At 51.3% G+C, this 12,141-nt stretch overlaps 1 protein-coding gene and 1 long non-coding RNA gene across 3 annotated transcripts in view; one reads left to right on the top strand and one right to left on the bottom strand.

The window, feature by feature from the left end:
- The window catches only part of LOC109550961 (uncharacterized), a 32,638-nt gene extending 21,369 nt beyond the window's left edge, over positions 1 to 11,269 (top strand). For both annotated transcript variants that reach the window (XR_004527813.2, XR_012333299.1), the window contains one exon: positions 5,324 to 11,269. This is a non-coding gene — a long non-coding RNA (uncharacterized lncRNA). The remainder of the gene's footprint in view (positions 1 to 5,323) is intronic.
- On the bottom strand, positions 932 to 3,495 carry UPK2 (uroplakin 2). Its single transcript, XM_033861961.2, has 5 exons — positions 3,097 to 3,495; positions 2,508 to 2,642; positions 2,182 to 2,320; positions 1,852 to 1,922; positions 932 to 1,448 (listed from the first exon to the last, which is right to left on the bottom strand). Exons 1-5 carry the CDS (start codon positions 3,170 to 3,172, stop codon positions 1,312 to 1,314), a joined length of 558 nt encoding a protein of 185 aa, XP_033717852.1. The 5' UTR covers positions 3,173 to 3,495; the 3' UTR covers positions 932 to 1,311.
- Positions 11,270 to 12,141: the final 872 nt, after the last annotated feature.

A 12,141-nucleotide genomic window follows, 5' to 3' on the forward strand; every position in this document is an offset into this window, starting at 1 on the left:
CCCTAAGAGCAAGGGAAAGATCCTTAGAAGGAATATATATTGGCGAGGACACAAGTGAATGAGGATGAGCCCTCCCCGTCTTTTCCCTCCGTTACCCCGCAGTACCACTCTTGCCCCCTCCGGCAGGGTTCTTCCACCTCTGCTCTCTCCTCCTAGAGACTCTTTCGTCTATTTTCCACTCCCCTTGCCCCCAGCACCCTGTCCTTGGGTCTCACTCTAGTGGCCCTCTGTCTTTTCCTTGTCAGAGCCTCTCTTTCCCCCAGCGCTTCCCCTTGCTCTGCTGGTCCCCACAAAGGCCCTCAGGGCCCCATGTGATGCACCAGCCTCGGCCTCACCCCCACCCCAGGCCCCTGCTTGGGTGGCCTGCTCTGGAAGGTGCAAAACCCACAGCCCAGGTATGAGTCTGAGAACCCTGACTCTTGGATTCTTTTTTATTTTTAATTAATTTATTTATTTATGGCTGTGTTGGGTCTTCGTTGCTGCTCACGGGCTTTCTCTAGTTGTGTCGAGTGGGAGCTACTCTTCATTGTGGTGCGCGGGCTTCTCATTGCAGTGGCTTCTCTCGTTGTGGAGCACGGGCTCTAGGCACACGGGCATCAGTAGTTGTGGCTCGCGGGCTCAGTAGTTGTGGCTCGCGGGCCCAGTAGTTGTGGCTCACAGGCTTAGTGGCTCCGCGGCATGTGGGATCCTCCCGGACCAGGGCTCAAACCCGTGTCCCCTGCATTGGCAGGAAGATTCTTAACCACTGCACCACCAGGGAAGTCCCTGACTCTTGGATTCTTATCCCATCCACCCCTTCCTGCCTCCTGGGAAAAGCAGCTTTGGGGTTCCAGGGCAGAGAGAGGACTGGGAGCAGCTGCAGCCTGGACACAGATTCTGTAGGTTCACCCCAAAGTGGAGCGCGTTGAAGAGAAACACACACAGCAACATGGCATCAGGTTTTATTGTAGGAACTAATTTCACTGAGGGAAGGAAAAATTCCTGTCTGTCAGGGGTAGGGATTGGTTAAAGAGGTGAAATGGGAGGAAAACCAATTCTGACACGAGTGGGATGAGGGGAATAATAGGGAGTGTTGGGCCAAGGTGAGGCCTTAGGGGACAAGGAGGGGGACAGAGGGAGGAAAGAGCTGCAGTGGAGAGGGGGCAGGGAGGGGAGTTGATGGCACCAGAGGAGCCAGAGCCTGACACCTGTGGCCTGGGAGCAGGCAGTCTTTTCAGCAGAGGAGACAGGAGCAAAAGCAGGGCCCTGAGCTGGGGGAATGGACGGTGCCTTGGACTTCCTGGAGGAGCCTGCTGCTTGGTGCTGTCCTCCTCACTTTTGGGCACCCAGTGCCAGGGCGATGATGAAGCCCAGAACCAGCAGGAACATGGCTACAGAGAGCAGCACCGTGATGACCACCATGCCCCCCGTCCGGGCCATTCCCAGCCCAATAGATTCTGCCTTCCTTCCTGTCAGAAGAGAGGAGGGAGGCCGTTGTGGTCAGGAGCGGCCCCCATCCTTCCCAAGGCTCCCAGCCTAGTCCCTCATCCATTCATCCAACCAGCCATCCCTTCAGTCATTTATTCACGCAACCAACCAACGACTCGTTGGAGGGATCCAGACATCCATCAAAAACACATTTACGAAGCATCTCCTGTGTCAGGCACTGAGGATACAGAAATTAATCAGACACAGTCGCTACCCACAAAGTTTAGCGGTGCGGCCAGATGACTCAACGGCCACTTAAAATGCCAAGGGCTCAGTGTGAAGGCAGAGGTAAGCAAAGGAGCTAAGGGAGCACAGGGAGGGGCAGCTGCGGGATGGGGTGGGAGGGGCCTGGAAAGCCTTTGGGGGCCCTGAGATGTTACTTACGAGGAAGTGTGGACATTGGGACCTCTCTACTGGACTCAGTGGATGCCCCCTTCGTCACTAGGTAGGAAATGCTTTTGTGGTGAGATTTGGGGTAGAGAGGAGAGAATCCTCAGTGAGTATCTGGGACTTAGGGTAAGAGGGAGCCCAGGCCTCCCCCTTCACAGCTATGCCTCCTGTTGTGCCCAGGAGAGGTGCATTCTTGACCCCTTTAGCTGTGCCCTCACTCTCCCCCATGCTGACCACCTCCCACAACCAACACCAAAGTCAGGACCCAGCTTCTCTTCCTGTAGGCCCTCCCACAGATGCCCCAGGCCAGGATCCGGTACTTACTAGTATTTGGTTCCTGGTACTAGGTTTGTCATCTGGTACGCGCTGAGCCGGGTGACCGTGAAGCCAGACCCACTGTCCACCACACTCACCAGCTCCCTGCGTCCGCGGCATGGAGGCATCACGAAGCTAGATTTCACCACTGGGCAGGAAATTGGGGGTGTGAGGCAGGGTCAAGTTTCTGGAGACCCCAAGGAGAAGGGCAGTATTTAGAGTATGGGTGGCCCAAGAAGGGGGTCAATAGGAAGGGATGAGTGGGAGGAGGGATGCCGGGTGTCCTGGGAAGGGATCTCTGGGGACTAGGGTATGCCTGGGAGTGGGTAGCAGACCTTTGCTGTCATTGGCTCTCCGGACCATCAGTGTGGCATTGCCCCCTGTGAGGTGACAGGGGGGCAGGGCAACTAGCAGGCTTTCCGTCAGCGCTGGGGACAGCAGACCAGAGAGACTTGAGATGTTGAAGTCGGCTGGGGGGCAAGGAGGGGATACAGGTGAGGATCAATCCCCCTCTCATCAATAGATCTGCCCCCCACCCCTGGAGGTCCTCTCTAAGGATGAAGAGTCCTATTCTGCAGTGCGTTTGCAGAACACGAGTCTTTTGCCTGTGCGACCACCAGGTGGCAGGCTTGAGCTGCAGAAGCTAGGTGCTCCACCAAGCCGCTAGACCCTGGGTGCCAGGAGCGGGCAGAGCCCAACCCCACCCATATCCATAGCCTTGGACTCTTCCCCACACCTCCCTGCCTCCTGGATCTGGGACCAGGAGTGTGCCCTGGGCCCCAGTGACTGATGCCTGGTCACTGCCATCACCAGTCCCCCAACCCCAACTGGCCAGACCAGCCCTCTTTGAGAGCCCTGGAAGGCACAGTCCCTCCTCTCCAGACCCCTGAGCCCCTCCCCACCCCGGCCAGAGATGGTAGAAACCTGCAGCCCTGGGGGCCAGGACAGCCAGCAGAATCAGGATCAAGGACAAGGTCTGGACAGGCAGCGGAGATGCCATAGCTGGGAGCTGTGGTGGGTGCTGGCAGGCTGTGGCTTCCTAAGGAAAGTGCGGCCCTCCCCCGGGGTTTCTGATTTTGTCCTGGGGGTAGGAGGGGCTAGAGGGGAATCCTGTCCAACCTGCCCCTTGGACCCTACAGCCTCAGGGGAGGCCCCCAGACAGGTTTTTCAGGATGGGGAGCTAACCCTCAGGCCAAGAAGGGCGAGGCCCTGGCTGGATCTTGGTGGTTTAGTCACCTGCAGAGGGGCAGGGTAACTAAGGTGGGGGGAGGAAAACCCCTTCTTCTGGGGCACCCACGTGTAAGGGCGTGAGTGTCCCTGCCTCACGTGCATCTGGAGCCCAGCCTGTAGAGGACCATTCCCCTCAGGTGGTGCGGGGCTCTTCCTAGGAGGACGACAAGTTCTGAGTTTGCCCTGGTGTGCAGGGAGAGGAGAATAACCCTGAGGGGCTCCTGAAAGGGCCTTGGTTGGGTAGGAATGGGAGAGAAGCTGAGAGAAACAGGTAGTAGGGGGTGGGGGCAGCAGAGCCAGGGGTTCCAGTTCTTGGCATCCACTGAGGCCCAGGCCCTGAGCTCTGCGAGAGGCAGAGGGGTGTGGGTGCCCGGGAGCGCACAGGGCTTCCCATTCTTCTGGAGAGTGGGACCAAGGATGCCGGGGAGGACTTCCAGTGTTCGGAGAGGTGGGCACTGACCCACCCAGTGGGGGTGGGGGTGGGCACAGTCAGCCTTGGTCAGCAACCTTTGTGAACTGTTTGAGAGTAAAGAAGAGAGAGAGGGGTTTCCCTGGCGGCACAGTGGTTAAGAATCCGCCTGCCAATGCAGGGGACACGGGTTCGAGCCCCGGTCCGGGAAGATCCCACATGCCGCGGAGCAACTAGGCCCGTGCGCCACAACTACTGAGCCCGTGAGCCACAACTACTGAAGCCCGCATGCCTAGAGCCCGTGCTCTGCAACAAGAGAAGCCACCGCACTGAGAAGCCCACACACCACAACAAAGAGTAGACCCTGCTCACCGCCACTAGAGAAAGCCCCCACACAGCAACGAAGACCCAATGCAGCCAAAAATAAATAAAATAAATAAATAGGGGCTTCCCTGGTGGCGCAGTGGTTGAGAGTCCGCCTGCCGATGCAGGGGACGTGGGTTCGTGCCCCGGTCCGGGAGGATCCCACATGCCGCGGAGCAGCTGGGCCCATGAACCACGGCCGCTGAGCCTGCGCGTCCGGAGCCTGTGCTCCGCAACGGGAGAGGCCACAACAGTGAGAGGCCCGCGTACCGCAAAAATAATAATAGTAATAAATAAATAAATAAATAAATAAAATAAATATAAAAGAAGAGAGACCTGGTAGGAGAAAATGAAAAAGAGACACAACTTCTCTGATGGCACCATCAGCGTTAGAGAGACGTGAAGGAGGAATTGTGAGTGGAGAGAAGACAAGAGGAGAAGGCACCTACCCTGAGCCCCAGGCAGGGTCTTTGGTTGCTCCACACTTACCCTCACAGCCATCCTGGGTGGTAGATGTCATTGGCTACCTTTTGTGGATGTGGAAACTGAGACTCAGCAGCAGAACCACTTGTGGAACATGGAATACTTTGTCAGGAGAGGTCGTAGACCTCCTCAGAGAGTGTTATGTGTGTCTTTCTGCTCCAGGAGCCACTCTAGCTTCCCCAGTCCTGGAAGAGGGCCGGGGTCCTGGTAGGGAAGTAAGGGGCCGGTGGAGTTGTGTCCTTACCCCCACGGTGGGAAGGTAGGCTCAAGGCCTGGGGTGTGAGCAGGCGGTGACAATAAAGATAGGACTCATGGACCCAAGCAGAGTAGGAGGGCCTCAGACCAGCGCTTCTCCAAATTTAATGTGCATATGAATCACCGGGGATCTTGTTAAGATGCAGTTTCTGATTCAGTGGGTCTGAGATGGAGCCTGAAATTCTGCATTTCTAACGAGCTTCCAGGTAACGTTGATTGATGCTAGTCTGGGAGACCCACACTTTGAGTCGCCAGATGCTCTGTATTGCCTCCCCCCTCCCACACACACGCTCTGGATCCTGTGATGGAGATCAGGAGCAGGTGTTTTTCCCCAGTCTCCCAGGACAGGCTGCCTTTGGGTGAAGAACTGAATCCTGTTTTTCCTGCACCTTGGCTTTTGTCCCCTTTTAGATCAGATCTTATCATCGTTCTACAAACTGAAAGAGGATCTTTTGCACATTGAGAACTTTGGAGAGCGGGAACAGACTAAATGGTGGAATTCCAGGGGTGAAGGATCTTCTTAGTACTCTTCAAATCCCATCACCAACTGGGAGGATGTTTACACTTGGGCTTGGAAGAGACTCCTTCCCATTTCAGTCACAAACCAGGAGGAGAAAGGAGAAGAGGTTGGGTTTATTGCAGAGTGCGTCGTGTTGGGTCCACTCCTAAGCCCCCATCCCCATCTGAAATTATGAGGGGGATGGAGTTGGGTAGGGGAGGGCAGAGCTCTGACCAGATTTTAAAAGGATAAGAGGGGCCTGTGCCTTTAAACCCTCCTTTCTCCCTCCAATCCCCCCCCTTCCCCACCCCTGGCCCTCCCCAGGTTTCTGGAGGAGCTGAGAGTTGCGTCTTCTCCCTGCCCTGCCGAGCTGCTCACTGGCTGCTCTGGAGGCTGTGCTTTGCGGTCTCCATGGAAACCATTAGTTGCTAAGCAACTGGAGCATCATCTGTGCTGAGCGCTCGCATCTAATTATCCCATCATAGCAGCCGAGAAGGGTTTGGGGAGCTGAGAGAAGGGGGAGCTCAAGCGCAGGAGCAAGAGGATAACTCTTTTAGCAGAGCAGATTCATTGACAACGCTGAAGTCATTTAAAGCCACAGCACCCTCTTCCTCTGGAGGATTTCCTCATGGCTTGGAGAAAGGGAACCAGGGCCACAAATGCCTGGAGTCTCTCTCTTGGACCCACTCTTTCTAGGCTGTCTCCCCCTTGGATTCTTGATTCTCAACTCACTCAAGTTCCCTCCCCTGCCTCCTTCCTTCCAAATCCCCTAGTCAAGACAACAGACATTTATTAAATACCAGTTATGTCCCTGGAACTGTGCTAAGCACCAGGGATATGAAGGTAAGATAAAATTTTGCCCTCAAGGAGCTCCTGATCTCTCTATTCTGCCACAAAGATTAGCTCCTAAAACAGAACTACTCTTTCTAAACTGTGGTTCTTCCTTTCTTTCTTCCTTCCTTCCTTCCTTCTTTCTTTTTAAATTGAACTATGCTAGTTTTGCAACCAATAGAGCTCAGATCAGAACTCAGGTCTGTCTGATATACTTAATGGTTCTCCTTCCCTAATGCCACTCTTCTGCTTCCCAGTCAATTAGAACATGTCCCCTTGGTTCCATGGGCATGTCAACTTCTGATGGGGACTACTGTCCTGTTGAGGAGTGATACCGTATGACTTTAGGTGAGTTACTTTGAACCTTAATTTTCTCACCTGTAAAATGGGAAGACTCAGTCTTTCCCATCTATCTAGTAAGATATGACAGGTGTAAATATGCTCTAAAATAAAGGTGCAGAAGGAATGTTGAGATCATTGTCAGAATCTGTAGGAGCAGACCGGGGGAAACCCTGGCGACTTGAACCTGGGGGTAAGATGCAGTGCTCACCAAATGTTTTTCTGGTGGGAAATGTCAGAGCCTCTATCCTTGAGATACTAGGCTGGAAAAAGCTGTGAGAGTAAGAAAATCTCAGTTGTTCAGTGATGGAAGACAACTGGATGCTTCTTTATTTTTTTCTAATGTTGCCTATGATACAACCACTTGCCTCAAATCTTCCAGTTTTCTGACCTTGGCTGAGTTACCTACATAACTACTCTGAGCTGCAGTTTCCTCTTCTGTAGAAAGGGTATAAAGTCTGTCTCACCAGGATACTATGACTATCGCTCAAGCTAATTTATTTAAGAGTGCCTAGCACAGTATCTAGTTCAATTAATATTAATTTAAGTAATTTATCTTATCCTCTCCTTTTTATTAACCCTTGGTGCAGATGAAGACTAGAGGCTCAGAGGCAATAAATAATGTTCCCAAGGTCACAGAGTGAGCAAGAAATGAGGTGGGTTAGAATTCAGAATGTGTTTTCCAACCATGTCATTGAAGCACAGGGAGATGGTTGGGCAGGAAAGTTAGTCTGAGAGGGGAGAGTGATTGAGAGGTGGACAAGCTGCTCCTTGGATACCACAAATGCCACAGGGGTACTAGGCATGCAGGAACTGCCTTCTCACACACTTATTCATTCAGTAAACATTTGTCGAACAACTCCTCTATGGTGGGTACTATGCTAGGTGATGAGATACAGAGATAACAAGACACAATTCCTGTTCTCAAGTTGCTGAATTTTGGAGAGTTTCAGAGTTAGCCTTCCTAAGTGGGATATTCCAAAAAGAGGGAACAGCACATGAAAAGGCTCAGAAGTGAATTATCCTGACACCTCCTGGGAACTGTGAACCATACATCTTGGCTAGAAAGAAGTATTAAAGGATGGACCTGGTGAGAGCACTAGCTACCCGGTTGGGTCACCAATGGCTTTGTATGTTATGCTAAGGAGCTTGGTTTTTAGGCTGAAGAAAACAGAAAGCCTTTGAGGTGTTTTACTTGCTTAAAGATCATTCTAGAAACAGTGTGGAGAATGAATTGGCAGTGGGTAAAAGACTGGTACGTTGTGTCAGCGTTGGTCTATGTGGCCAATAGAATATGACAGAAGTGATGGTAGGTCACTTCTGAGAGTAGGTCCTAAAAGGCATTGCATCTTCCTCCTTGCTCTCATGGATTGCTCACCCTGGAGGGCATGGGAGCACCTCCATGGGGAGGTCCACGTGGCAAGGGATTGAGGCCTCCTGCCAAGACCCAGAGAGGAGTTGAGGCCTCCAACCGACAGCCAGTGAATGAGCGAGCTTGGAGGCAGAGCCTGCAGCTCCAGTCAGTCCTTCAGATGACAGTGGCCCAGGTTGGCATCTTCACTGCAACTTCATGAGACACCCGGCTAAGTCTTTCCCAGATTCCTGATTCTCAGAATAAATGTTTGCTTTTATAAGCCACTAAATTTGGGGATAAGCTGTTATGCAGTAATAGATAACTAATACCAATATCTTGGGCAAGTCAGATGAAAATGACATTTGCTCCAGCACAGCGGGGAGGTCTGGGATGAAGAGAGGGAAGGCAGGCGATGGTTAAAATCATAAATGTAGAAAAGAGTCCTTGAAGAGAGTAGTGGAAGGGAAGGACAAGACAACCAAGGACAGGATTCTGGGAAACACAGTGTCTAGAGGACAGATGGAGGGCGAGAAGCTGATGAAGGAGGAATGAGCATTAGGAGGAGAACCAGTAGAAAGTGGATGGAAGGTTTTGCAAAGGAGGTGTCAAACGGTATGAAGGTCAGGATTGAAGGCAAGGACTGATAAATGTCCCTGAGCCTAGCATCTTGAGGGGTGTGTGTGTCCTTCAGGGCAGGTTCCTGCAGGTGAGGGGGGCAGAAGCCAGACTGTGAGAGTCCAGGGATAAGTGGGAGGAGGGAGAGTCAGAACTGTGTAGACTGCTCTTTGAAGAAGCTTGGCTGGGAAGGGAAGGAGACATAACTGGAGGGAATTGGGGGTACAGAAAAGTCTCACCTGTTTTGTTTTTAAAGTTAAAGATACAGGAGAGAGGGAGGTATAATTTATGGGGAGGCTCCTGGAGGAGGGAGAAGATGGGACTCAGATCAGAGGTGGAGGCATTAGCCTTTGGCCGTAGGAATGACACTTTCCAGATAGAGAAGAATGGGGGCAATGGTGCAGAGAAATCTTATACTTTGCGTGGGGGGGGATTGTGTTGGGAAAGGTTGGGGGATGAGAGAAGTAAGTTAAGGGAGCTCCCTCCTGAATGTCTCTGCTTTCCCTGGGAAGTAGGATACTCGGTGGGGAGAAGGGTTTGGGGCCTAGCTGTTGTGGGAGAGGAAGACACAGCTACAAACAGCCCTGAGGAAGGCTGTGTTTGGAGGTGACAGCCCAGCTCAGCGTGAGGACTACTGGTCTTCAGGGGCACGGACTGTATTAGTTAGGGTTCTCCAGAGAAACAGCACCAACAGGATGTGTATATATAGACAGATTTATTTTAAGGAATTGGCTCATGCAATTGTGGAGGCTTGGCAAATCCAAAATCTGATGGGGGAGGCCGGCAGGCTGGAGACTCAGGAAAAGAGTTGCAGTTTTTGAGTCCAAAGGCAGTCTGTTGGCTGAATTCCTTCCTTCTCATGGGGAGAGGGTGGAGGTCATCTTTGTTCCATTAGGGCCTTCAACTGATTGGATGAGACCCACCCATATTATGGGGTAATCTGCTTTACTCAAAATCTGCTGATTTAAATGTTAATCTCATCCAAAAAACACCTTCACAGAAACATCCTGAATAAAGTTTGACCAGATATCTGGACAACATGGCCCAGTCAGGTTGACACATAAAATTAACCATCCTACTGACCTTGACATTTTGGGAACTGTTCAAATTACTCAACAGCTAGAGCATAGAAATGATAAAACTGTCACATTGTACTGACTCAGGGTTTCCAAGGTAGGGAAAGTTGAGGGTATTGACAAGATTCAAGGGATGGAGAATAAGGTCTAGGCTAGTTTTGAGAAGGAGTGATAGATGTGACAGGAAAGAGGACTGAGCGAGCGGGTGTTCAATGAGGTCAAGGCAGAGCAAAGGTGTGGGAGAGGTAGAGGAGCAGGAGTGGGGGCCATCTAGGTGGCTGCTAAGGAGACAAAGCCAAGATCCTCACTGCAGCTGGATGGGATCAAAATGTTGCTGGGAATTCCCTGGCACTCCAGTGGTTAGGACTTGGCACTTTCACTGCGGAGGGCCTGGGTTCATTCCCTGGTCGGGGAACTAAAATCCCACAAGCCTCGCAGTGTAGCCAAAAAAAAAAAAAAAAAGTTGTGAGGCCGGCAGGGGCTGAAGACCCCGGTGTCTCCAGGGTCCAGGCAGATAACAAAAGTAGTAAAACAAGGTGAGTGAGACTGGGCCAACTAGAAAGACTGTAGCAGCACGAGTTCCATCTACCGGGCCACCCCATGCAGCTCTGGAAGAGTTGCCTTGTGGAAGGTGGGGACCTAGTATGGCCACGCCTCCTCGCTTTTTCACGAGAAGCCAAAAATCTGAATTTTTTGGTAAAATGATCTTATTTTCAAATTTTAAACTAAATATATATTAGGAAAATGCACTTTGTGAGCCAAACAATATACATCTTCGAGGCCAGCTTTGCCCTCGGATCCCCAGCTGTGTCATCTGGGACACAGTGTTGGAAGGATATTTGAGGCTGAGGGCATAGAGGCTGGAGGGTGTGGAAGCAGCAAGGGGTTCAGCACAGCCAGGACCCTGGGCAGGAGGGTTTGCTGTGGAAGGGGTGGGGTACAGAAGTGAAGGAGCAATCGCCCTGTGATCTCCACAGACAGGAGGAATCTCCGACAGGGTTTGAGTAGGGAAGTCGCATAATTCAATCTAGTTGTAGAAAAATTACTGAAAGAGTAGGTGGAGGCTTGACTGCGGGGTAATTAAGCCTCTCCTTAGGCTGAAGGAGAGCTAATCCGTACAAGAAATAATGATGGCCCGAATTAATTTATTCAATAAATGTTTATTAAATGCCTTTGCATCAGTCACTGTGCTAAGTGCTGGACATTGATGTGAACAAGACATTGTTCTCCCTGAAATTATGGTCCAGTGGGAGATACTGAAGAGGTCACTACTCATTGCATCAGGATTTTAGTAGAAGATGTAATAATAACAGCTGTTATTTACTGAGTGCTTACAACATGCCAGATGCTGTGCTAAATCCTTTATGTATATTTTCTTGCTTGATCTTCATGACAACCTCTGTGATGTGAGTACTGTTATTATTGTCCTCATTTTATTAATGAGGAAACTAAGATCAGACTCACCAAAGAGGCTCCTCACAGAAGTGGCAACTTACATGGGTTTGGGTAGTCCCTAAGGGCTTCCTGGAGGAAGTGGTGAATAAGTGAAGACCTGAAGTTTGAGTAGGAGTTAGCAGCGTGAAGGCAGGGGGGTGGGGGTGGGGGTGGGGGTGGAGAGGAGAAATTGTTCTAGGCTGTAAGGGACCAAGGGACCAAGGGACCAAGATTAGAGAATGGGCCCATCGGAAGGTTAGAGTGGATTTTGAGGGAGTCACTGGAGAAGTAGCTGGGACCAGATGAAAAGTCTTGTAAGCCCCTTTAAGCACTTTAATTTTTATCCTAAGGCTAAAAGGAAGCCCTTGAAGGGTTTTAAACTGGAGAGTGTCGTGATCAAATTTGTATCTTATAAAGATGGTTTTTGCTGCAATGCAGAGATTGTGCTGGGTGAACAGCTGGGAGGTATTTTGGATGTCTCTGACATGCTGTTGAGATAAGATTCCAGGCAAAAGATGACAGAAGAGGAGATTTGGGGGTGATGGTTTGGCTGGGAGGGCTGTGGAGGGGGGTGGAGAGCAGCGTTAAGGGTGCGTCCTGACTGGGGCAGCTGGGTGGATGATGGCACTGTCACTAGCTGGGCATGAGTGGGGGTGGGAGGAGCAGATTTGTGGGAAGGGGATGGAGATCACTGAACTTGCTGAGTTGAGGTGCCTGGAGGACACCCAGGTGGAGGTGTATGGAAGGTGGTCGGATGCCTGATCTGGAGCTCAGGGAGGTTGCCAGCTAGGTGTGACAGCTGCAGCCTTGGAGAGAAGTACAAGCCAAGTAAGAAGACAAGGTCAAGAACAGAGCCTGGGGAACAGCAACACTATGGGCAGAGGAAAAGAGGAGCCTGCAAAGGAGAATGAGAATCTTCCCTAAAAGAAAAAAAAAGCGCCAGGAGGGAGTGGTGTCCCAGGTACCCAAAGAAGAATACTTTCAGTTTGTTCCGTAGCAAACTGGTGCTCAGGGAAGAAAGAGCCATGACACGTACTCCTTGGATGTGGCAAGTAGGAGTCGTGGAGATTGCTTCAGACTA

This window comes from Tursiops truncatus, chromosome 8, assembly GCF_011762595.2.
Source record: "Tursiops truncatus isolate mTurTru1 chromosome 8, mTurTru1.mat.Y, whole genome shotgun sequence".
NCBI lineage: Eukaryota > Metazoa > Chordata > Mammalia > Artiodactyla > Delphinidae > Tursiops > Tursiops truncatus.

Coding starts and splice junctions, on each gene's coding strand:
- UPK2 (XM_033861961.2), bottom strand. CDS start 3,172: ATGGCATCTCCGCTGCCTGTCCAGACCTTGTCCTTGATCCTGATTCTG. Junction 2,643..3,096: donor CCTGGCCCCCAGGGCTGCAG/GTTTCTACCATC, acceptor CTTGCCCCCCAG/CCGACTTCAACATCTCAAGT. Junction 2,321..2,507: donor GAGAGCCAATGACAGCAAAG/GTCTGCTACCCA, acceptor TTTCCTGCCCAG/TGGTGAAATCTAGCTTCGTG.